Here is a 19,136-nt window from a genome sequence, read left to right as displayed (position 1 = left end):
GCCCTGGTAGTGAGGGACCCTGGCGACGCCCACCGCGTTTCCATGCAATATTGGCCACGGATGCATGACTTCCTCTTGGCCGACGTTGTTTGGATGGCGTATTGGTATCAGGTCAAAGATCCGGGTTGCTGGTCATGGCAAGGTGTTAGATCAGAAAGCACTCCAGGGTGGGGGGGGGGGGGGGGGGGGGGGAGGCAGTACTCAAGCCTCGGGGCCACTCCTCTCGCCAATAGCACACAAGCCCCAAGGCTAGATAGAGAGCTTGCGTGGTGTGGTTGTAGATATGTTTGGCTCGTGCGTGGGGAAGTACTTTGCCCAGCACTGGCGCAAGGTGGCATACACTACCATGGCCGCCGCCGGCTCGGTGTGGCTCTACGACCAGCTGACGGCTACTTCGTATGGAACTCAGGCGCTCGAGGCCATGGCAGAGTCGACAGGCATGCGACTCGGGCGCGATGGGCGGGTCACGGCGGCTGGAAAGGATGATAGCGGCGAGGATTGTGAGATGCCGTGGAAGGATCAGCTTGCGAGCGGTGCCGGGCCGAGCTCGGCAAGCGATGCCACCGACGACGATGAGGTTCTCGCCCGCATGCAGAGCCACTTTAAGACGACTCAGCAGGCTGCAGATGAGACACTGTTGCGTTGGATTGCGCTGGTAGGCGAACAGATTGGCGACATTGTGCCCATGGCCCAGACAGCGGCCGAGCTGCGCGCTGCGCGAGAGACGCCGCTGTCCAAGGAAGAGAAGGCCGCGGCCTGGCTCCGTCTTGTCCGGCTGGCGGTCATCCATGGAGTGTTGGGCGTGTATGCGGTGGCGCTGCTCAAGGTGCTGTTCCGGACCCAGCTCAACATTCTCGGGCGCAACGTGTACCTGGATCTTGTCCAGGCAGCCACCACCGGCGCGCCGTGCGCGTCTGATGTGCTCAAGCACAAGTACCTTGGGCGGTGCTTCTTCTTCCTCAAGGTCGGCATCCGCCGCCTTGCTCTGCATGTCGAAGCTGCGGTTGATGCTGTTCTTGCCCCGGTCTCGCTCACCCAGCCGCAGTCTGTCGACTCGATCGCCGGCCTCATCGCCGCCGTCCGCCGCGACATTGAGCTTCCTGCCGCCGCTGCCGGCGCACCATCGCCGCTGGCGCAGTACCTGGTGCCGACCCCCGACGAGGCCGCCGCCGACGCCGCCAAGCTGGCCGCCTTGGCTCCGCCGGCAGCGAGTCCAGCCACGCCCGACGAGGACCCGAGCCATCCGCTCTTTGCCGCCAAGCTCGACCTGCTCGTCTCGGAACTCCACGAGCACATCAGCTCGCCGGACATGGTCCCGGTCTTCCGCGACTGCCTTGACGTCGCCTTTGCGCGCCACTCGGCGCTCCTGGCATCAAACGTGGCGCTGCGGCCCGAGCCGGGCTCTTCCGCTGCGCCGACTACCGCCTCGGCGGCCAAGCTGCCGTTTGCCCGGTTCATCGGCCCGCTGGTCGGCGTCGCCTCCAAGGTGGTCGAGACCGAGGCCAACGGCGCCGCCACCGCCATCAACACCGACCTCTCTGGCGTTGCCTCGCTTGAGCGGCTCTGCGCTCTCATCTACTCGGACTTTGACAGGCGCGCCCTCTTTGAGGTCGTCGCTCCACTTTCGCCGCAGCCTGCGCCTCCATCCTACCGCGCTACACTGAGCAGTCCGCCGTCGCCGTCGCGCCCGCGGACAAGCAGCGGGCCGACCGCCGGGCAGTAAACACCGCTCTTGTGGCTGGCTCAAGTGAAGGCCGGCCATGGCACTGACTGCATGGCTAGCCGGAGCCTATGTCGCTCTTGTCGTAGCCATCGGTATGTTCTTCCTCGCTCCGACGCTACAGCCATTGCAGTTTCCACCAGCGGCGCCGACCCCCACCCTTCGCGGCGCCGACCGTCCGGGCAACGCAGGCGCAGCGTGGTGCGCTCCACTGGCGCGCACTCTCGGTGCCATGGGCCACGGAAAGGTGACACGGCTCATGGGCCCGCTGCGGGCCTTGGGCTGTGTTGATGCCCTCCTCTTTGCTGCAGACCAGTTTGAGCCGGACTACGCCGCCGCCGCCCGTCGGGCCGGTCGCTCCGCAGGCGTCGCCGATCACCCAACCGAGCAAGCCGCACGCTCTGCAGCCCGCTCTGCTGCTGCTGCTGGAAAAGACTCCATCGATGCGCGCTTCAATTCAACGGTTCTCGTCGAGGCTACTGTGGCCTCGATCATCGCCAACATGCCCTGGATCCGCAAGGTCGTTGTCGTCACCCCGACCAAAGCTTCGTTTGGCCGGCTTGAGGCCCGTTTCGGCACACGAGTAGAGCTTGTGAGCCATGCTGAGCTGATTGAGGCGGTGTGCGACGCGCTGGCTCTGATCGCGCCCGATGCCGTGGCGAGCCTCGCAGCCAAGACTGCCTCTGCGGTGACAAGGCTGGCCGACTCGCCGCTCCCGCTTTTCAATACCCAGCTGTTGGCGGCGTTTGGCGCATACGTTCCGGATCTTGCACCTCTCTCGCTTGTATTTCGTCCAGGTATGCTTGTGGCCAAGCCAAGCGGCCTCTCGCCGTGGTGGAGCCCGCGTTTCGGCCTCCGCCTCGACGTCGAGCCGCATCTCATCGTTGACGACGCAACTCTGGAAAACGCCGTGCTCTCTGCCAAGATGCGCAGCTCACCAGAGCGATCGATTTGGCATGTTTCGGACGAGCATGTCTTGAACTCAGAGTGGGTCTCGATGTACCACACCCGCGAGCTCCTCCGTGACCGAGCGATTGTCGGAGCCCTCGCCGATGCTGTGCCTGCTGCTGCCGCCGAGGCTCACGCCGCGCTGGTGGCCCAGATGCGCAGCGCTGGCTCGCGGCATCGGAGCCACTTCCACACCGAGGCGTTGTATGGAGGCCGGTCACTGCTAGCGCCTCCATCGCACACTCCAATGCTGGTCGTCCGCCCGCTGGCACAGCACCTCATCGAGAGCACCGGAACTGTCGCCGACTATCTCATCCGCAGCCTCTTGGCCCATCCCTTTCCGGTCGGCGAGCAAATCCACTGGCGAATGTTCTACACCTACGGCGTCCTGGCTGCATTTTCTCGCGATGGTCTTGGTCCCGGTGCCGTTGGTGCTCGTACCGTCCGCGACGAGCTATCCACGCTTCTGCTTGCCGAGCCGAGGCTATCGCGGTCGTGGACAACGGGTGCTTGGGCCCCGTCAGCCGACGGGCACGACATGTCGCTGGCTACAACCCTCTCGACTGTCAACGCATACACTGCGCTTCCGTACGCTGCGCTTGGCCGTCCATCACGTGCGATCACACGCAAAGACGTTGAGCGCGCCGCAGCAAGTGCATCGTATGGCGCGACTCCAGTCGACGTCCTACTCGATGTTGACGGTCTGCCCGAACTCGTCAGTGCTGCTGCAAGCTGGTGGCGCGAGATCGGAAGAGACGCAGTGCTTCGGGAGCCTTTGGCCACAGCAAAGCCGCTTGCACTCCAGCAGATGCCTGCCAGTAGCAAGGAGGCGGCTGCAACCACCCTGAATGCGCTGCTTGCTGCGGTAGCCTCGCCCAACTACGTCGCAGCACATCTTCGACATCAGCACACGCTCGAGACCCAGCCGCCATCTGATCCACACCCGCTGTTTGTCACGCTCAACATCGGGCACCACGGCTGGCGCAGTGCGTACCACCCACTCGCTCCGACCGACCTCGCTGTCGCTTTTTGCAAGCAGGTCGGGTTCCTGCTGTAGTCGCTCGCGGCGAACGAGGCCGCGCTCGGCCACGCAGCCACTCCCCAAGTCTAAAGCCTCGGCCACCTGTCTTCAAACGTGACGCTATGTCAGTGACTCTAACTCCCGAACAGGGTGCTGTACTGAAAGAGCTGCAAGACATCTCTGGAGTCGTCCAGGACCTGTATGTGCGGTAGCTGTGGTTGGCCGGGAGAGAAAGGCGGGAGTGGAGAGGCTTGATTCTGCGGCACTTGCCATGCCGCCACCCCCGTCCCACACACAGAGACGGGGCAAGGGAAGGGCCAGATTGAGCACTAACATGAAAGAGGGGCGGGGGTGTACAGGTGCAATGCGCTCGAGCGTGTGCGTGCGCTGACTGCGCCAGAGGCCCCGCTGGCATCGGCGGTGGCGGCGGCGGCGGCGTCGTACGACGGCTGGCGGACGGTGTTTGAGGCGTCGGCCCGTGCTGATGTGGCTGCCTCACAGCAGGCACTGGGTGTGGTCATGGACGACATCAGATCCCGATCGTCTGCTCCGCCGCTGTAGTCGTGTTGCTTTGGCGCTTTACCTTGCATCGCCGTCTCTCCGCGCTGCAGCCGTGCACGCTGCAAGCTGTTGGAGCCCGAGCGCCGAGACCTAGCTTGCGGTGGCCCGAGGTGCGAGCCGATGCCGAGCTTGCCAGGAGACGATATCTGTTCCAGCCCCAGCAACACCTCACCGATTGCCGTGCTCGCCCATGGTGGCCCTCGGTTCGTCTCACCGTTGGGGCGGGATTAATTGCGCTGGCGTGTTGTGCAGCCCGCAAGCTGATGGCTCTCGTCACAGCTGCAACTTCTCCGCGAAACGCAAGTCGCGGCAAGTCATTCGCGCCAGAGCCTGACTTTGCCCAGCTCGAACTGTTGCAGCAAAGCCTCGCCGCAAAGTCCTTCCCTCTATCGCGCTCCCCTCCCCTCCCTGCTTCAGCTCTCTTTACCGGGACCATCACCACCTCCACAGATGACCTCCACCACTCCCCTTCCCCTCCAGATCGATGTCCAGCGTCAGCCGCAGCGCGATCGTCCGGCGTATACCTCTATCGACCCTACCACCCACGGGTGAATATTGCCTCCACTCACCTTCCATGTCAACGCGCACGGACGCAGGCCGACTCCACCACCGCCGAGTCACTCCCTTGCCGGCCATTGTAGCCACGAAACACCACACCTGTCGCCCCGTCCCTACGGGAAGTCTCCTTCCCCCCTCCTCCTTCCTGAACTCGGTGTCAGCTGTGTGGCCCCCGGCTGAAGAACAACCCCCCCCCCCCCCTAAGAGCCGATTCTTGCTTCATACGCACCCCTTGTGGCTATGTACGTGTCTACGTGTCACCGGTCTGTGACCATGTCCGCTTCCCCCCCCCCCTCCGGGACGGTGCCACTTTTTTGGCTCCGTCCGTGCGCTACCTAGGGACAGGCATGGACAGCGACAGGGCAATGTAGAGCTGGTGAGGGTGGGTAGCAGTGAGATAGGGACGTGCGTGTGTGGTGCAGATGGAACTCATATGGCTGTGTGCGCTGGCGGGCAACGAACGGAATGTGTAGGTCCGAGTCGATGGACGGGGACCAAGTCCCTAGCGACGCGCCGCCGCATGCGGGGGCGCCGGCTGAGGCTAGCGAGACTGGAGAGACGGTGGAGGAGAGCGCAGACGGGCGTGTGAGCTTGGAAGAAAGCGGTGCAACTGCAGACGATGGAGTGGCGCTGCTTGACACACTGACAGAGCCCGTGACCGAGTCGTTCGGCTCGTTTGGCGCCGGTGCAGGTGGCAGCGGAGTCCTGTCGGAGCGCTCGATGACGGAGACGGAGCTGACCGGGGTGGTGCTGAGCTCATCGGACGACGAGCTCGACGATGTCAACATGTGGAGCCTTGGCCCACCACCGTCACTGGGTGAGGTGGAGGACTACCTGCACGACCCTATTCCGGACTATCTTGCGCAGGAGGAGGATGCGGCGGCGGCACCGCGGGAGATGTCTGTGCCGACGATGGCGCGCAGGTGGCGGGCGCGGTATGTGGCAACGCGAGAAAACACCGAGTACTACACAGTCAAGCGCGGGATCCACCGGCTCCCGAGCCCTGTGGCGGCGCCGGAGCCAATCACGGCCAAGGGCTCGAGCATGCCGGGCGGGGTGCTCAAGGTCATAGACCGCGAGGAGACGCTGCAGCGGCAGCGTTCGAACACGTGGGCCAACCCGTTGTTGCGAGCATCGGCCCCGCTTAACTTCTTCACCTTTCTCCGCGACTCGGGCCTCGACTACGACGATCTCGAGGAGCATGATCTTGCCGAGCACGAGCTTGTGTACGAATACTTTGCGTCCGAGCTGCGGTATGTGTCGGACCTCAATCTGGCATGGAAGCTGTACGTCCATCCACTGCTTGAGGCCGAGGAGCCGCTGTTGCCGCAGGAGACGTTTGACCTCATCTTTGGCAACTTTGCCGAGATCCGCGCCCACGCGTCGACCGCGTACCGCGAACTGTCGCGGGCGCGGCGCGAGGACCCTCTCATTTCGACGCCGATCCCCATGGTGGAGGATCTGGTAGCTGGCCTCCCGCTCTACCCGCAGTACATGGTCTCGTACCAGCAGTCAATGACGGTGCTGGCGCAAGCGACCAAAAGCCATCCCCAGTTTGAGGCGCTGCTCCGCGAAGGCGTCGGCGATGGTCCGCAGGCCGACGAGCGGACCCTCTCTGTCTTGCTCTCAGCGCCAGTGGTGCGGTTCAATCAGTACGTGCAGTTTGTCGACGCGCTAGCGACCTCGAACCGCGGCCTCCCATCCGGCCCGCAGCTCTTTCGCCTGCAGGAGCAGGTGGCGGCCATCGAGGAGCAGCTGCACCGGGTCGCCATCATCTCCAAGGAGCGCAAGGAGGTCCAGGAGGTGCTCTCGCAGCTCGAGGGTCTGGAGACGCTGCTGACGCCGTCCAAGTCGCGCCGGGTCCTTCGCAAGGGCGACCTTGTCAAGCACATGAAGGGCGGCAAGCTGCAGACGCGCCACTTTGTCCTCTTCAATGACTATCTAGTCTGGGCCAAGCGCCGGAAGCTCTCGCGCTCCAAGTATGTCGTCCGCCAGGCCTTCCCGCTCTCGGCCGTCGAGGTCTCGACCTTTGACGACACCGGCAAGACCAAGAACGCGTTTTGCGTCCGCCACATCGGCAACAAGCTCTACGTCCTCGCGGCTTCCAGCGCCGAGGATCGCAATGGCTGGCTGGAAGACATGCTTGCCCTCAAGGCTGCCCGCGACCTACAAAAGGCCAACGAGGCCGTGCAAGAGTCGTGGCGTGCCGCAGACCGCCGCCCGCTCATCGAGCGCGAGCAGTTGGTCTACGACGACCTGCTCTCGCAGTACCTCATGCGCGGCACGCTTACCCGCCATCTGCGCTCATTATCTACCATGGCTGCCCAGTTTGGCATCTCCGCCGACGAGACCGCCCTCGCCAACAACCGCTACGGCTCCGCAGACACACTCGAGTCCACTGCGGAGACCGCCGCCGCTTCGTCATCGACGGCTGGGACCTCTCCCTCTTGCTCGAACGCCCCAACCAAGGCTGCCTCGTCCAAGCCGACCCCCCCCTCGGCCTCAGTCGAGCTCCCGTCCTCGTCGTCATCGTCGTCGTACTATTCGTCGTCCGGCTCGGGCTCGGGCTCGAACTCGAGCTCAGGCTCGGACTCGTCGTCCGATGCCTCATCTGACTCGGCATGATCGCCTTCCTAGCTCTTGTACATTACAGTCTCCCGCGGATGCCCATCCGTCGCTCACCAGCAGCTGTCCTCCCCACAACTGGCGTTCGACGCGCGTGACTACACTCTCGACACACCCCCACCCCCCGCGCCACACCCATCCCGTGCTGCACACACAAGCCCATGGCCGCGAAAGTGGGACAGAGCGAGGCGCAGAGGACACCGGTGAGGCTTGGCCAGGGCATGCGTGCCCTGTGGGTGCTGAGGGTCGATGAGCCTGGTGTGGTGGCAGCGCGGACGTTTCCGGTGGTCGAAGCAGGACTGCGGCGGACGGCCGTGGCTACCGAGAGCGCCAAGCTCGCAGTACCAGCCCCATTGCCGACAAGCTCGGCTGTACTCGAGGCAGTGGTGGGGGAGATCCTGCCGAGTACACCCGCGCTCGGTGGCGACGACGGGGCGTCCGACGCCGCGGTGGCTGCCTCGGCCGCCGGCCTCTGGCCGCTCTGCCTCCATCGGACCGGCCCACTGGTGGTGGTAGTGGCGCCGAGCGTCAAGCCCGGCGCGCAGCATGCTGGCCGCCTGGTGGACGAGCCAAGTGTGACGGTCGGCCATGGCCTCGCTGCCACGCTCGCCGAGCTGCTTGCCGGCTACGCGCCCGGCTACGATCTGGCCCACATGGGCGTCATCGACGTCTTTGTGGCCTTTGCGCTCCCGCTCGGCACGGTCCTCACGCTCGACCTTCCTGCCATCCGCAAGTACATGGCCCACAAGCCGCGCGACTTGATTGCGTCGGTCCAGGGCCCTGCGGCGGTGGCCAAGATTCCGGCGTCCAAGCCGTTCCTAGCCAAGTCGCGTTCGCGGCAAGTTGTCGACATTCGTGTCTCCGAGTCGGTCCGCGCCGTCCAGTACGACGTGCCGCACCTGGCGGACGTTTGCGTTGTCCAGGGTTCGCTTCAGGTCAAGGCGTTGCTCGAGGGTGTGCCCGAGGTGACTGTCATGGCGCCGACGTTGGCGCAGGTCGAGTCCCTTGCCCTCGATCCGGCGGTCTCGGTCTTTGAGCCCACCACCGGTAAGCTCTCGCTCATTCCGCCGCTGGAGACGCTGGCAGTGGCGCAGTACTCGGTTCCAGTCTCGGTCCCGGGCTCGCTCCCGATCCGCGGCTTTTACCAGCAGTCGCCGCTCGGCCCGCAGACCATCCACCTGCTAATCCAGCTCAAGCTGTGCGTCAAGGCTGACGTCGGCTATTGCCAAGTCCGCATCCCGTTTCACAACCACGGTCAGATTACCCACGTCGATCTGCGCCCTTCCGCTGGTATTGTCAACGTCACCGCAGACCGGCGGGCGCTTGTCTGGATCCTCACCGAACGATGGTCGGTCGGCAACGCCGAAGTCGAGCTTCCGGGCACAATCACGTTTCACGGCAGCCCTCGCCTGCTTGATGTCGATGCCGCTGCGCTCGCACCGCAGCCGCCGCAGCCGACCCCGACCTCGCTTGCTCTCGATGAGCTCAACGCCGGGTCGGCTGTGGCGCTGGCGTCGCTGGCCGCTGATGCCGCCGCCGCCGACGCCGCACGTACCGCCGTCGCCCACCTCGCTGCGCCATCCGACGACCCGTTCTGTGTCGCCTCCAATGCCTACATTGCGCTCGACTTTAAGATGACCAACACGACGCTGTCAGGCGTTCACATTGCCCGCGACGCCGTCTCGGTCTACCCGAAGACCCGGACCAAGCTCAACGTTGACCACGAGCTCGTCTCGTCCGACTACATCATCTGGAACTCGCTCGGCGCTTCGCGGCATGGCGTCGATCTATCTGATCTTCTCGCCACTGCTCCGGCGCCGTCATGAGTACTTTGGTCAAACTATTGCGTCTTGTGCGCACGCGTCTGCGCGCGCAATGTCGCGGCCACCGCTGCCGGCACCAGCCCACTCGCTGCACCCAGCGCCGCGTGCATGTAGTATGCCGCTGGATAGCCAAGCGCCAAAACCGCAAGCAAAGCAGTCGTTCCCGCCACGGCCATCCGCGCTGCCTGCGGATCGGCCGGCGTCTGCAGTCCCGGCTGGACCACGACTGCGAGCAGCGCCGAGAGTGCTGCACCGCCCGGCTCACCCACAGACGCCAGCGGGCCGCTGCTGCCCTTGCGCGACTCGATGGCGACGTACGCGTTGGCAAGCGACGGAAGTGCGCCCAGTAGCGACGCGCTCCATCGCCATGCGCTCCCACTCCCGCTCCCGCCGAGCCGCAGTGTGAGGACAAGAAGCGCGAGACCCGGAACAAAGCACCATTCTGCGAGCCACCCGACGACTGCGGCTACCGCCAGGAGCGCCCGGGCTGCCAGCCGCGACTCGCACCCGCAGCGAAGCCAGATTGGGAGCAAGCCGGCGGCAGCGAGGACAATCCGAGCGACGACGTTGACCCCGAGAGCGAGACAGGCCGCGCCCAGCGTGAGCGTGAGCGTATGCCACGGCGACGGCGCGAGAGCCCACGAGCCACGCACACTCGCGAGTGCCACCAGGACTGTCGTGGTTGCACCACTCAGGCCACCCGCACACGCCAGTGCCGCCACCGATGCCAGTGGAAGGAGCGCCGGTGCGTGACGTGCCACCCACTTACGGATCACTCCGTGAAGAGAGAGACGCGGGTGCGGCGGCGGTGTGCCACATGCTGCCGCGGATCCAGGGCACTCAGGAAACCAGAGAACGTGCAAGGCGTCCAGCGGGGCATCAAGTGCCCACTCGTCGCCAAACACCGTCAGCTGCTCGCCGGCGAGTCCATCCGGCACGCCCTGCGCAAACTGTGCAAACCAGGCTGGAGCGCCGACACCGGCACCAGCTGCGTCAACCGGCGTCGTTGCCACCCATCCACGCCATCCTGGGCTCCGTTCCAAGGTCCAACTCAGCTCGGTGACCGGCAGAAGCGCAGGCCAAGGCGAGGTCAGAGTTTGGAGCACCGGCATGCCCGGCGCTGGCGTTGGGGGCAAGCAGAGGAGCACGGCCTCGCTCGGGGTGCCTCGGCCTTGGCCCGGCCACCACATCGCGGTTGCCGCGCGAGCCGCACCCGCGACAAGCACCGCCGAACGCGGATCGTCACTCGCTGGCGTTGTAGCCTGGGCCGGTGGAAGCGGCTGAGGAGCACGGGTTTCGCCCGACACATCCAGTGCCCACCACGCAGCCGGCGCTCTGGCAGTGACAATGAAGCCGACACATGCATCGGAGGTAGGCAACGAGTACCTAACATGCGGCTGGAGGCGAGCTCGGCCAGCACGATCCAGCTTGACAGGCTGAGCCGAGTCCTCGCGCTCGCTCTCGCCGCCAGGGCGAGGCAGCGGCAAAGCGCGATGCGGCGCAAAGGCGGCAAGAGCGTCCGCCCAGCCGTTCCCCGACCTCGCGACGTTGTCAACGTAGCCAGCAACAGCGGTGACGAGCTCACGGCACCAGAGAATGCATAGATGGTCGGCTGAGCGCCATGATCCAGGCAGCGCCAGAGAGGGAACATGCAGCCAGGGCAGGGAGAGGTGTCCACGAGGGAGGGCGAGATGCGTGAGGTGGGCAGGGATGAGCTCGTCGCGCGGACCGCCCGAGATCGAGACGACCGGAACAGCAGTGTCGCGCGGATGGGCGAGGAGAGCATAGATTGACTCGATGGTGCCGTCTGCAGTGACGACAGGCGCAGCGTGTGGCGTGGCGAGTGTGACGACGGCGGCGATCGACGCGCCGAGGGCGGCGGTGTCCTCGTTTGCCGCCGAGGCTAGAAGCTGCGGAACGAGACGGGCGGTGATGCCGCCCATCGAGTGACCGATCAGAATCCAGCGGGAGTAGCCCTCTGCGGCAGAGAGCTCGCGCAGCGCATCGATAGCAGCCGAGGCTTGGGCTAACAGGCGCTGACCTTGCAGCGCCGACTTCTCCTCGTCGACGTCGAGGGCGAACCAGGCGAGCGGAGAGCTTATGGCCGCCGCGGCCGCGCCGAGCGATCGGACCTGCGAGGCTGAGCCTGCATTTCCGGGCAAGAAGAGGACAGCAGAGCGCGGGTGGTGCGGGAGCGGCTCGGGCGGAGGCTGGCCAGCCTCGCGGTACCGGACGAGTCCGTAGCCGGCCGACGACGTTGCGAGCTCGACCGGGGCGTACCACGGGTACATGTACGACATGGTGCATAGGTTGGGTCCCCATCCCGGGAGGGTGCTCAGGGTACAGCCTATTGCTGCGGCCAGGAGCAGGCTAGCTGCCAGAAGGACGGCTGCACGCATTAGAGGGAAGGGGGGAGGTGAGGTGAGGTGGCTCGGAGTGTGGTGGGGTGGCGCGGTCGGGTTGGCAACCTCAAGGGCTTTAGGGAGGGAGGGAGGGAGGGAGGGAGGGTGATAGTGGCCTTACGACTTCTTCGAGTGCTTGACCAGCCACTCGAGGGTGATGTCGATGTTGACTCCATCCTTGGCGGAGATGGAGAAGCAGCAGACCTCGCGATTTGTGATGGACTGGAGGTCGAGAGCCTCGATGAGGTCCTCGGAGGAGAGGGCCTCGGGCAGGTCGTTCTTGTTGCCGAGGACCAGGAGCGGGATGCCAGAGAGCTGGACCTTGGACAGCAAGGCATGCAGCTCCTCACGGGACTGTTCGATGACTGCGTGGTCAGCCGCGTCCACCACATACACAATGGCCGAGACGCCGCGGCAGTAGCGCTCCCACATGGAGCGGAAGCGCGACTGGCCTCCGATGTCCCACAGCTTGATGGTCACGTTGCCCTTTTGCACCTTGCGCATGTTGAACCCTACCGTCGGAATCATGTCCTCTCTGAACTCACCCGAGGAGATGACGTTGACCAGCGTAGTCTTGCCCGAGTTGTTGAGGCCCACCAGCGTGAGCTCCATCTCCTGCTTCCAGAACAAGTTCTTGATCCACGACACAAACGACTGGAACAACCGCTCTATGCCCTCCCACATCCATTCTGTGAGTCATCTCCTCTCAGTGCGGTAACCATAGTCGTTCAGGGAGTTCACAGGGAGGAAGGGGGGGGGGGGGGGGGGGGCTTCATGCCGTCGGCTTCCATCACGCCTGGCGGCGTGTCACGTGCCCCTCCCCACCCCTTTGCCAACAAAGCCAAAGCAGCAACCGCTACATTCCCTCCCACCCTCAACCAAGCCTTGTCTATCCACCATCACCTCCTTCCTCTCCTTCCCCTCTGTGTCGCTCCACACCACCCATGCCCATACCCACACCCCTCCATTTTTTTGCCCACCGCCATGTCTCCTCCCCCCCTCCCCCCCTCCCCACACAGGGGGAGTGATCGCACACGGAGGAAGGGGAGAGGCACAGCGCCCGCGCCCCCCTCCCCTGCCTCTCCCTCTCTCGCTCTCGCCCCCCTCCCCTTCTCTCTCAGGCACACACAAACTCCTCCTCCACCGCTGCCTATGTTTGTATACGTACTCACTGCCGCCATTGCTCCCCACGGTCTCCGGTCGCACCGAGTCGTGTGTCCGCCGCGTTGGGAGGAGAGGAGGGGCAGAGTGGGAGTGAGTGGGCGGCGCCGAGGGTGGGGCTCCGCCCAGTTGTTGGTCGGTGATTCCTCTGCTGAGGCCAGCCCCCCCCCCCCCTTATCCCCCTCCCCTCCCCCTCCCCTTCACCCGCCCACCCCCATCAACAACCAACATGAAGATACCTGGGCATATGGCCTACGCCCACCGCTAGAAGAGTCCGATAATAAAATCATCACCATCTGATGGTGGATGGATGTACAGATGGTGGAAATAGTATGGCCCAGCATTACCCTGGCCTGACTATGGCCCCTCCCTCCTCTCCCGCATCATAGCATCGAATGGCTTCGACCCGATGGTCTCCCCCCCCTCCCTTGGCCACAGCTACCGACCCGTCTGGACACCTCACCCTCCACGCTCCACACGCCATGTCCTCGCAGTGGCACGAGCTGTGCAATGTGTGGCCACTCGACCCAACAAAGGGCGCAAAGCGCCAGCTTCGCGAGTCGGACAAGCCCATGAAGGTGTATGTGGTGACGCGAGTGTGATGGAGCTGCCCGTCTCCCCCCCTCCCCTCCTCCCCCCCCCTTTACACTCACCCTCACATCCCCCATAGGTCACACCTTCAGTTTGGGATGCTTAAGCCGCACGAGATGCAGAGAGTGGCGCACCTCCAGGTGGTCAACCGTGAGCTGTACCAACAGCCGTCGCGTGTGCCACAACCCTTTGGACCGCTCGACCTCCGGCTGGGAGCATCGTCCAAGGTCACGCTGTGCGAGACGTGCGGGCGGAAGCTCGCCGACTGCGTGGGCCACTTTGGAGTGGTAGATTTGGAGCTGCCTGTCTTTCATATCGGGTACTTTAAGACGGTGATGACGCTGCTGCAGTGCATTTGCAAGGTGTGCGCGCGGACGCTGATCTACGAGGCCGAGGCTGCGCAGTATCTGGCGCGGATGCGGGCGTACGAGGGCAAGCCGCTGCAGCAGCGGCAGCTGCAAAAGCTGGTCATCGAAAAGTGCAAACGGATGACGCGGTGCGCGCACTGCGACGCGGTGGTGGGCTCGGTCAAGAAGGCCGGCGCGCTCAAGATTGTGCACGAGCGGTTCCGGTCCAAGCGCGACGACGGGACGGAGGAGCTCTACGCCTCGCTGGAGGCTGCGCTCGCAGCTAACAAGGAGCTCGAGCCACTGCTGTCCAAGGTACAGGACACGATCACGCCTGCTGTGGCGCTCTCGCTCCTGCAGCGGCTGTCGACGGAGGACTGCGAGATGCTGAGCATGCGGCCGCTGGTGGGGCGACCGGAGGAGATGATTCTCACCAAGCTCCTTGTCCCGCCGGTCTGCATCCGGCCGTCAGTGACTGCAGCGATGACGTCAGGCTCGAACGAGGACGATCTGACGATCAAGATCGGCGACATTGTGCACATCAACACCATCATCAAGGACTCCCTGTCCAAGGGCTCGTCGGTGAGCAACGTGCAGGGCCTGTGGGACTTTATGCAGCTTCAGGTGGCGTCTTACATCAACTCGGAGCTGCCGGGGGTGCCGGCGTCTGTCCGACAGTCGATGAAGTCGCGCAAGTACACCGGACTCTGCCAGCGGATGAAGGGCAAGACCGGGCGGTTCCGCGGCAACCTGTCGGGCAAGCGAGTCGACTTTTCGTCGCGGACTGTCATTTCGCCAGACCCCAACATGTCGATCAACGAAGTGGTCATGCCTGCGCTCCTTGCCAAGGTGCTCACCTACCCACAGACGGTGTGCGCGGCGAACCGGGCCCAGTTGCAGGAGGCGGTCCGGGCCGGGCCGGACGGCTTCAACGGTGCCAACTTTATCGTGGAGCGGTCGGGCGCGAAAAAGTACCTCAAGTACACCAACCGGCACAAGGTGGCACTCTCGCTCCGCGACGGCGACGTGGTCGAGCGGCACGTCCGTAATGGCGACGTGGTGCTGTTCAACCGGCAGCCGTCACTCCACAAGGTCTCGATCATGTCGCACCGCGTCCGGGTCATGCCGTGGCGCACGTTCCGGTTCAACGTCTGTGTCTGCTCGCCGTACAACGCCGACTTTGACGGCGACGAGATGAACCTCCACGTCCCGCAGACCGAGGAGTCGCGGGCCGAGGCCTCGGTGCTCATGGGCGTAGAGAACAATCTGGTGACGCCACGGTCGGGCGAGCCGCTCATTGCCGCCATCCAGGACTTTATCACCTGCACTTACCTGGTGACGCACAAAGACATGTTCCTCGACAAGGCGCAGTTCTGCCAGGCGTGCACCTACTTTGCCGATGCTGCCGAGCGCATTGTCCTCCCGCCGCCGGCCATTCTCAAGCCGGTCGAGCTGTGGACTGGCAAGCAGGTCTTCTCGGTCCTCCTCAACCCTGCGGCCAACTACTCGGGCACCGGCGACCCGAACCGCGAAGTCACAGTCAATCTCTCGACCAAGAACAAGTCGTACTCCAAGGCCGGCGCCGAAATGTGCCCGTCGGACGGGTGGACGCTCTTCTACAACTCGCAGCTGCTCGCGGGGGTGGTGGACAAGGCCATTGTGGGCTCGGGCTCCAAGGCCTCGCTCTTCTACGTCATCGAGCGCGACAACTCGCCGGCGCAGGCCGCGCGCGCCATGCAGCGCCTCGCCAAGTTCTCAGCCCGCTGGCTGGCATCGTACGGCTTCTCCATCGGCATCTCGGACGTCACGCCCTCGGCGTCGCTCGTCAAGCGCAAGGCGGCCAAGATCGCAGACGCGTACGCCGCTGTCGACGAGCTCATCGCCCAGTTTGGCCGCGGCGAGCTCGTGCTCCAGGCCGGCTGCTCGGCCGAGCAGACGCTCGAGAACAAGATCACTAAGGTCCTGTCGGACGTCCGTGGCGAATGCGGTGACATTTGCCTCGCCGAGCTCAAGCCGACCAACGCTCCGCTCATCATGACCATGTGTGGATCCAAGGGCTCCAACATCAACATCTCGCAGATGGTGGCCTGCGTCGGCCAGCAGACCGTCTCCGGCTCGCGCATCCCCAACGGGTTCCTCTACCGCACCCTGCCTATGTTTGAGAAGAACTCGCGGATCCCGGCCGCCAAGGGCTTTTGTGCCAACTCGTTCTACTCGGGCCTCAACCCGACCGAGTTCTTCTTCCACACCATGGGTGGCCGCGAAGGCCTCGTCGATACCGCCGTCAAGACCGCAGACACTGGGTACATGCAGCGCCGCCTCATGAAGGCGCTCGAGGACCTCTCGGTCCAGTACGACGGCACCGTCCGCAACTCGGTCGGCTCGGTCATCCAGTTCCGCTACGGCGACGACTGCCTCGATCCGTCGCTAATGGAGGGCGACTCCAAGCCGGTCAACTTTGAGCGGACCTTTTCGTCGGCTCGCGTCGAGGCTGCCGTCCGCTCACGCGCGGCAGCCGAGGCCTGGCTCCTTCCGCGCCAGATGCTCGACCGACTCTCCGCCTTTTTCGCCGCGCCGGACATGACCCGCCTCGGCGCCGGCGGCAGCGTCCCGCGGGCCGAGCTCGTCTCGGAAAAGTTCCTCGAGGATTTGCGCGCCTTTATGATCGAAAAGGTTGACGAACTTGCCGAGACGCGGGCCCGGTTCGGCCTCGACCCGCACACCGCCGCAGAGCCGGGCTCGGCTCTTGCCGGCGTCGAGCACGCCGTCGGCGAGGCCGCCTCGGTCATGCCGTCGCAGCTCGATGCCTTCCTCACCACCGCCTTTTTCAAGTACCGGCGCGCCGAGATCGAGCCCGGCTCGGCTGTGGGCGCGCTCGGCGCACAGTCGATCGGTGAGCCCGGAACCCAAATGACGCTCAAGACCTTCCACTTTGCCGGCGTGGCGTCGATGAACATCACCCTCGGCGTCCCGCGCATCCGTGAGATCATCAATGCGTCCAAGAACATCTCAACGCCCATCATCAAGGCGCCACTGCTCAACCCGGACGAGGAGCGGGCAGCGCGGATTGTCAAGGGCCGCGTCGAAAAGACGACTCTCGGCGAAATCGCCTCGGAAATCACCGCGGTCTACGCCCGCTCGCAGGTTTACATGCTCATCCGCCTCGACGACGACCGCATCCGCAGGCTCCAGCTCGACGTCTCGGTCGAGTCGGTCGCTGCCGCCATCCTCGCTGTCTCCAAGCTCAAGCTCACGCCCGACAGCCTGGCCGTCGACAGGACGTCGATTCGCATCACGCCAGCCCAGCGCGAGAAGGAGTCGCTCTCGGCCGCCGTCCAGACGCTCAAGAACAAGCTGAGTGGCATCGTGGTGTGCGGCATTCCCTCGGTCGACCGTGCCATCATCTCCAAGGACGCCGGCAAGCACATGCTCATGGTCGACGGCATTGACCTCCAGGCCGTCATGGGCATCAAGGGCATCGATGCGTACTCGACCACCTCGAACCACATCATCGAGGTTGAGCGGACGCTCGGAATCGAGGCCGCCCGCCAGACCATCATGAATGAGATCGACTTTACCATGTCGTCTCATGGCATGTCTGTCGACCAGCGCCACCTCATGCTCCTTGCCGACCTCATGTCGTTCCGCGGCGAGATCCTCGGCATCACCCGCTTCGGCATCGGCAAGATGAAGAACTCGACCCTCATGCTCGCCTCGTTTGAGAAGACCATGGACATCCTGTTCGACGCCGCCGTCCGCCACCGTGTCGACGCCATCAACGGCGTCTCCGAATGCATCATCATGGGTGTGCCGGTCTCCATCGGCTCGGGCGCCATGAAGGTCCACTACAACTACGACGCAGCCGCAAAGGAGCTCGGCACAGCCGGCCGCAAGCTCATCCGCCCTTCGCTTGCTCTTGCTGCACACTAAACAAGCGCGAGCAGCTCGCGAGCAGCCGCCACCACAGCGCTACCGTCCACCTCGCCGGCCGCAGCCTCGGCCGCCGCAGCCGCAAAAGCTCCCGTCCACCTCTCGTCCGCCTCGCGCACCGAGAGCACAACCGTGCCTGCAGCCGTCACCCACGCTCCGGCGCCGGCAATCGACGAGCCGACCGTCGCCAGAACTTTGATCGCTGCTGTCCACTCGGCCTCGGGCTCGTCGAGCGCGCCGGCGACGACGGCGCACACGGCACTGCGGAACTGGTCGAGGCTGGTGATGGCCGGCGCGCTGGTGTCGCTCTCGAGCACACTCATGCCCTGGGCATTTGCGGCAGGTTCGAGGCCGAGCCCAGCAGCAAGCATGGTTGCCATTGTTGTCTCGGCTGTGGTTTCGAGTTCGTCGCACGGCTCCGCGGGTTCAGCAGTGAGTGCGTCGGTAGCATCAGCCGCCAGCGAGGCGCGGTGCGCGGCAACGAGCGGCGAGAAGACCGAGAGCAGGCTCGGATTGTTCAGCACCGACGCCACATACTGCTCGAGGGCGTCAAAGTTGAGGTCAACGCACAGGACTTGGCCGGCGACGTTGACACCGACAAAGGCGCCGTCGAGGTTGATGCCCGAGACAAAGATGGTCGAGTCGGAGATGCGGTTGGTGTACACTGTTGCGGCCGAGGCCAGCTCGTTGATGAAAATAAAGCCAAACTTGGAGACCGTGTACACTATGCGGCGGGCAGGCGAGGCGCAGACGGCGACCGGAAAGTCGTTGTCGGACTCGGAAAAGAAGAACATCTTGCCCGAGGCGCCGAGCGCAACCGAGTCGCCGAGCGGGAGTGGGAGGATGGAGAGCGAGCCGGCGGCCTGGCCCTGCGGGCGGTCAGCCACAATGAGGACGGGCGTGTCGGGTGCCTCAGGGTGGGTTGAGAACTCAAAGGCGTGCGCCTGGAGCGGGACCGAGACTCTCGTGGAGCGCGTGTAGAATTGGGCCACGCCGTTGATGTGGCCGTCGACGACAGCGAGACCGCCGATGCAGATGTACTCGAGGTCAGGCGAAGCTTTGAGCGCGGTGATCTGGACCGAGCCACCCAGCAGTGGGTCGAGCTCGGTCTCGACCACCGGCTCGGAGCCCGGCTGCGAGACGTCCCACAGCAACAGCGTACCTGCAGCCACAACGCCCAGCACATCCGGTGAGAGCCAGCGGGCAAAGATGCCCGAAGCGCCGACATCGGGCAGATTGCTCGACGCCAGCTTTGCTCTCTGCTCCATATCAAAGACCTGGAGGGTAGCACCCTTTCGCAGAGCCATGCGATGGGAGACAGCGTTGTGAACAGCGCCGTCGACAGCCGAAGCCCAAGTACGTAGCGTCGGCGGCGATGCAGCCAGGTCCGACACCATGTACAGCCTCTCTGGCCCTGCCACAGCCACAGACTCACCTGCATGCATGGTG

General features: G+C 64.6%; 9 protein-coding genes across 9 annotated transcripts; 6 read left to right on the top strand and 3 right to left on the bottom strand.

Moving 5' to 3' along the window:
* Positions 1–281: 281 nt before the first annotated feature.
* AMSG_01046 (uncharacterized protein) lies at positions 282–1,723 on the top strand (the record flags this gene model as incomplete). The annotated part of the gene is made up of 1 exon (XM_013906767.1): positions 282–1,723. A coding segment is annotated over one exon (1,442 nt), but the record flags the coding sequence as incomplete, so codon positions are not given.
* A 229-nt stretch (positions 1,724–1,952) lies between these two features.
* AMSG_01045 (uncharacterized protein) lies at positions 1,953–3,725 on the top strand (the record flags this gene model as incomplete). The annotated part of the gene is made up of 1 exon (XM_013906766.1): positions 1,953–3,725. The coding sequence occupies one exon, from the start codon at positions 1,953–1,955 to the stop codon at positions 3,723–3,725; it is 1,773 nt and encodes a 590-aa protein (XP_013762220.1).
* A 76-nt stretch (positions 3,726–3,801) lies between these two features.
* On the top strand, positions 3,802–4,639 carry AMSG_01044 (uncharacterized protein). The gene is made up of 2 exons (XM_013906765.1): positions 3,802–3,888; positions 4,049–4,639. Exons 1-2 carry the CDS (start codon positions 3,812–3,814, stop codon positions 4,248–4,250), a joined length of 279 nt encoding a protein of 92 aa, XP_013762219.1. The 5' UTR covers positions 3,802–3,811; the 3' UTR covers positions 4,251–4,639.
* Positions 4,640–5,282: 643 nt separating this feature from the next.
* Positions 5,283–7,477, top strand: AMSG_01043 (uncharacterized protein). The gene has a single exon (XM_013906764.1). The coding sequence runs from the start codon at positions 5,292–5,294 to the stop codon at positions 7,431–7,433; it is 2,142 nt and encodes a 713-aa protein (XP_013762218.1). The 5' UTR covers positions 5,283–5,291; the 3' UTR covers positions 7,434–7,477.
* An 86-nt stretch (positions 7,478–7,563) lies between these two features.
* On the top strand, positions 7,564–9,383 carry AMSG_01042 (MHD domain-containing death-inducing protein). The gene has a single exon (XM_013906763.1). The coding sequence runs from the start codon at positions 7,595–7,597 to the stop codon at positions 9,257–9,259; it is 1,665 nt and encodes a 554-aa protein (XP_013762217.1). The 5' UTR covers positions 7,564–7,594; the 3' UTR covers positions 9,260–9,383.
* Positions 9,384–9,517: 134 nt separating this feature from the next.
* On the bottom strand, positions 9,518–11,556 carry AMSG_01041 (uncharacterized protein; the record flags this gene model as incomplete). The annotated part of the gene is made up of 2 exons (XM_013906762.1): positions 9,518–9,544; positions 9,571–11,556. The coding sequence occupies 2 exons, from the start codon at positions 11,554–11,556 to the stop codon at positions 9,518–9,520; spliced, it is 2,013 nt and encodes a 670-aa protein (XP_013762216.1).
* Positions 11,557–11,716: 160 nt separating this feature from the next.
* AMSG_01040 (ADP-ribosylation factor-like protein 8A) lies at positions 11,717–12,979 on the bottom strand. The gene is made up of 2 exons (XM_013906761.1): positions 12,827–12,979; positions 11,717–12,326 (listed from the first exon to the last, which is right to left on the bottom strand). Exons 1-2 carry the CDS (start codon positions 12,837–12,839, stop codon positions 11,776–11,778), a joined length of 564 nt encoding a protein of 187 aa, XP_013762215.1. The 5' UTR covers positions 12,840–12,979; the 3' UTR covers positions 11,717–11,775.
* Positions 12,980–13,301: 322 nt separating this feature from the next.
* Positions 13,302–17,704, top strand: AMSG_01039 (DNA-directed RNA polymerase; the record flags this gene model as incomplete). Its single annotated transcript, XM_013906760.1, has 2 exons — positions 13,302–13,399; positions 13,490–17,704. The coding sequence occupies 2 exons, from the start codon at positions 13,302–13,304 to the stop codon at positions 17,685–17,687; spliced, it is 4,296 nt and encodes a 1,431-aa protein (XP_013762214.1). The 3' UTR covers positions 17,688–17,704.
* Positions 17,705–17,726: 22 nt separating this feature from the next.
* Positions 17,727–19,132, bottom strand: AMSG_01038 (uncharacterized protein; the record flags this gene model as incomplete). The annotated part of the gene is made up of 2 exons (XM_013906759.1): positions 17,727–17,786; positions 17,816–19,132. The coding sequence occupies 2 exons, from the start codon at positions 19,130–19,132 to the stop codon at positions 17,727–17,729; spliced, it is 1,377 nt and encodes a 458-aa protein (XP_013762213.1).
* Between the last annotated feature and the right edge of the window lie 4 nt (positions 19,133–19,136).

The sequence above is a fragment of the Thecamonas trahens genome (genome assembly GCF_000142905.1).
Source record: "Thecamonas trahens ATCC 50062 unplaced genomic scaffold supercont1.4, whole genome shotgun sequence".
Classification (NCBI taxonomy): domain Eukaryota; order Apusomonadida; family Apusomonadidae; genus Thecamonas; species Thecamonas trahens.
This window is presented reverse-complemented; position numbering and strand designations above follow the sequence as displayed.

Excerpts from the sequence above, each read along its gene's own strand:
- AMSG_01042 (XM_013906763.1), top strand. The coding sequence starts at position 7,595 with ATGGCCGCGAAAGTGGGACAGAGCGAGGCGCAGAGGACACCGGTGAGG.
- AMSG_01044 (XM_013906765.1), top strand. The coding sequence starts at position 3,812 with ATGTCAGTGACTCTAACTCCCGAACAGGGTGCTGTACTGAAAGAGCTG. Across the intron at positions 3,889-4,048 it reads TCTGGAGTCGTCCAGGACCT|GTGCAATGCGCTCGAGCGTG; the intron begins GTATGTGCGGTA and ends GGGGGTGTACAG.
- AMSG_01043 (XM_013906764.1), top strand. The coding sequence starts at position 5,292 with ATGGACGGGGACCAAGTCCCTAGCGACGCGCCGCCGCATGCGGGGGCG.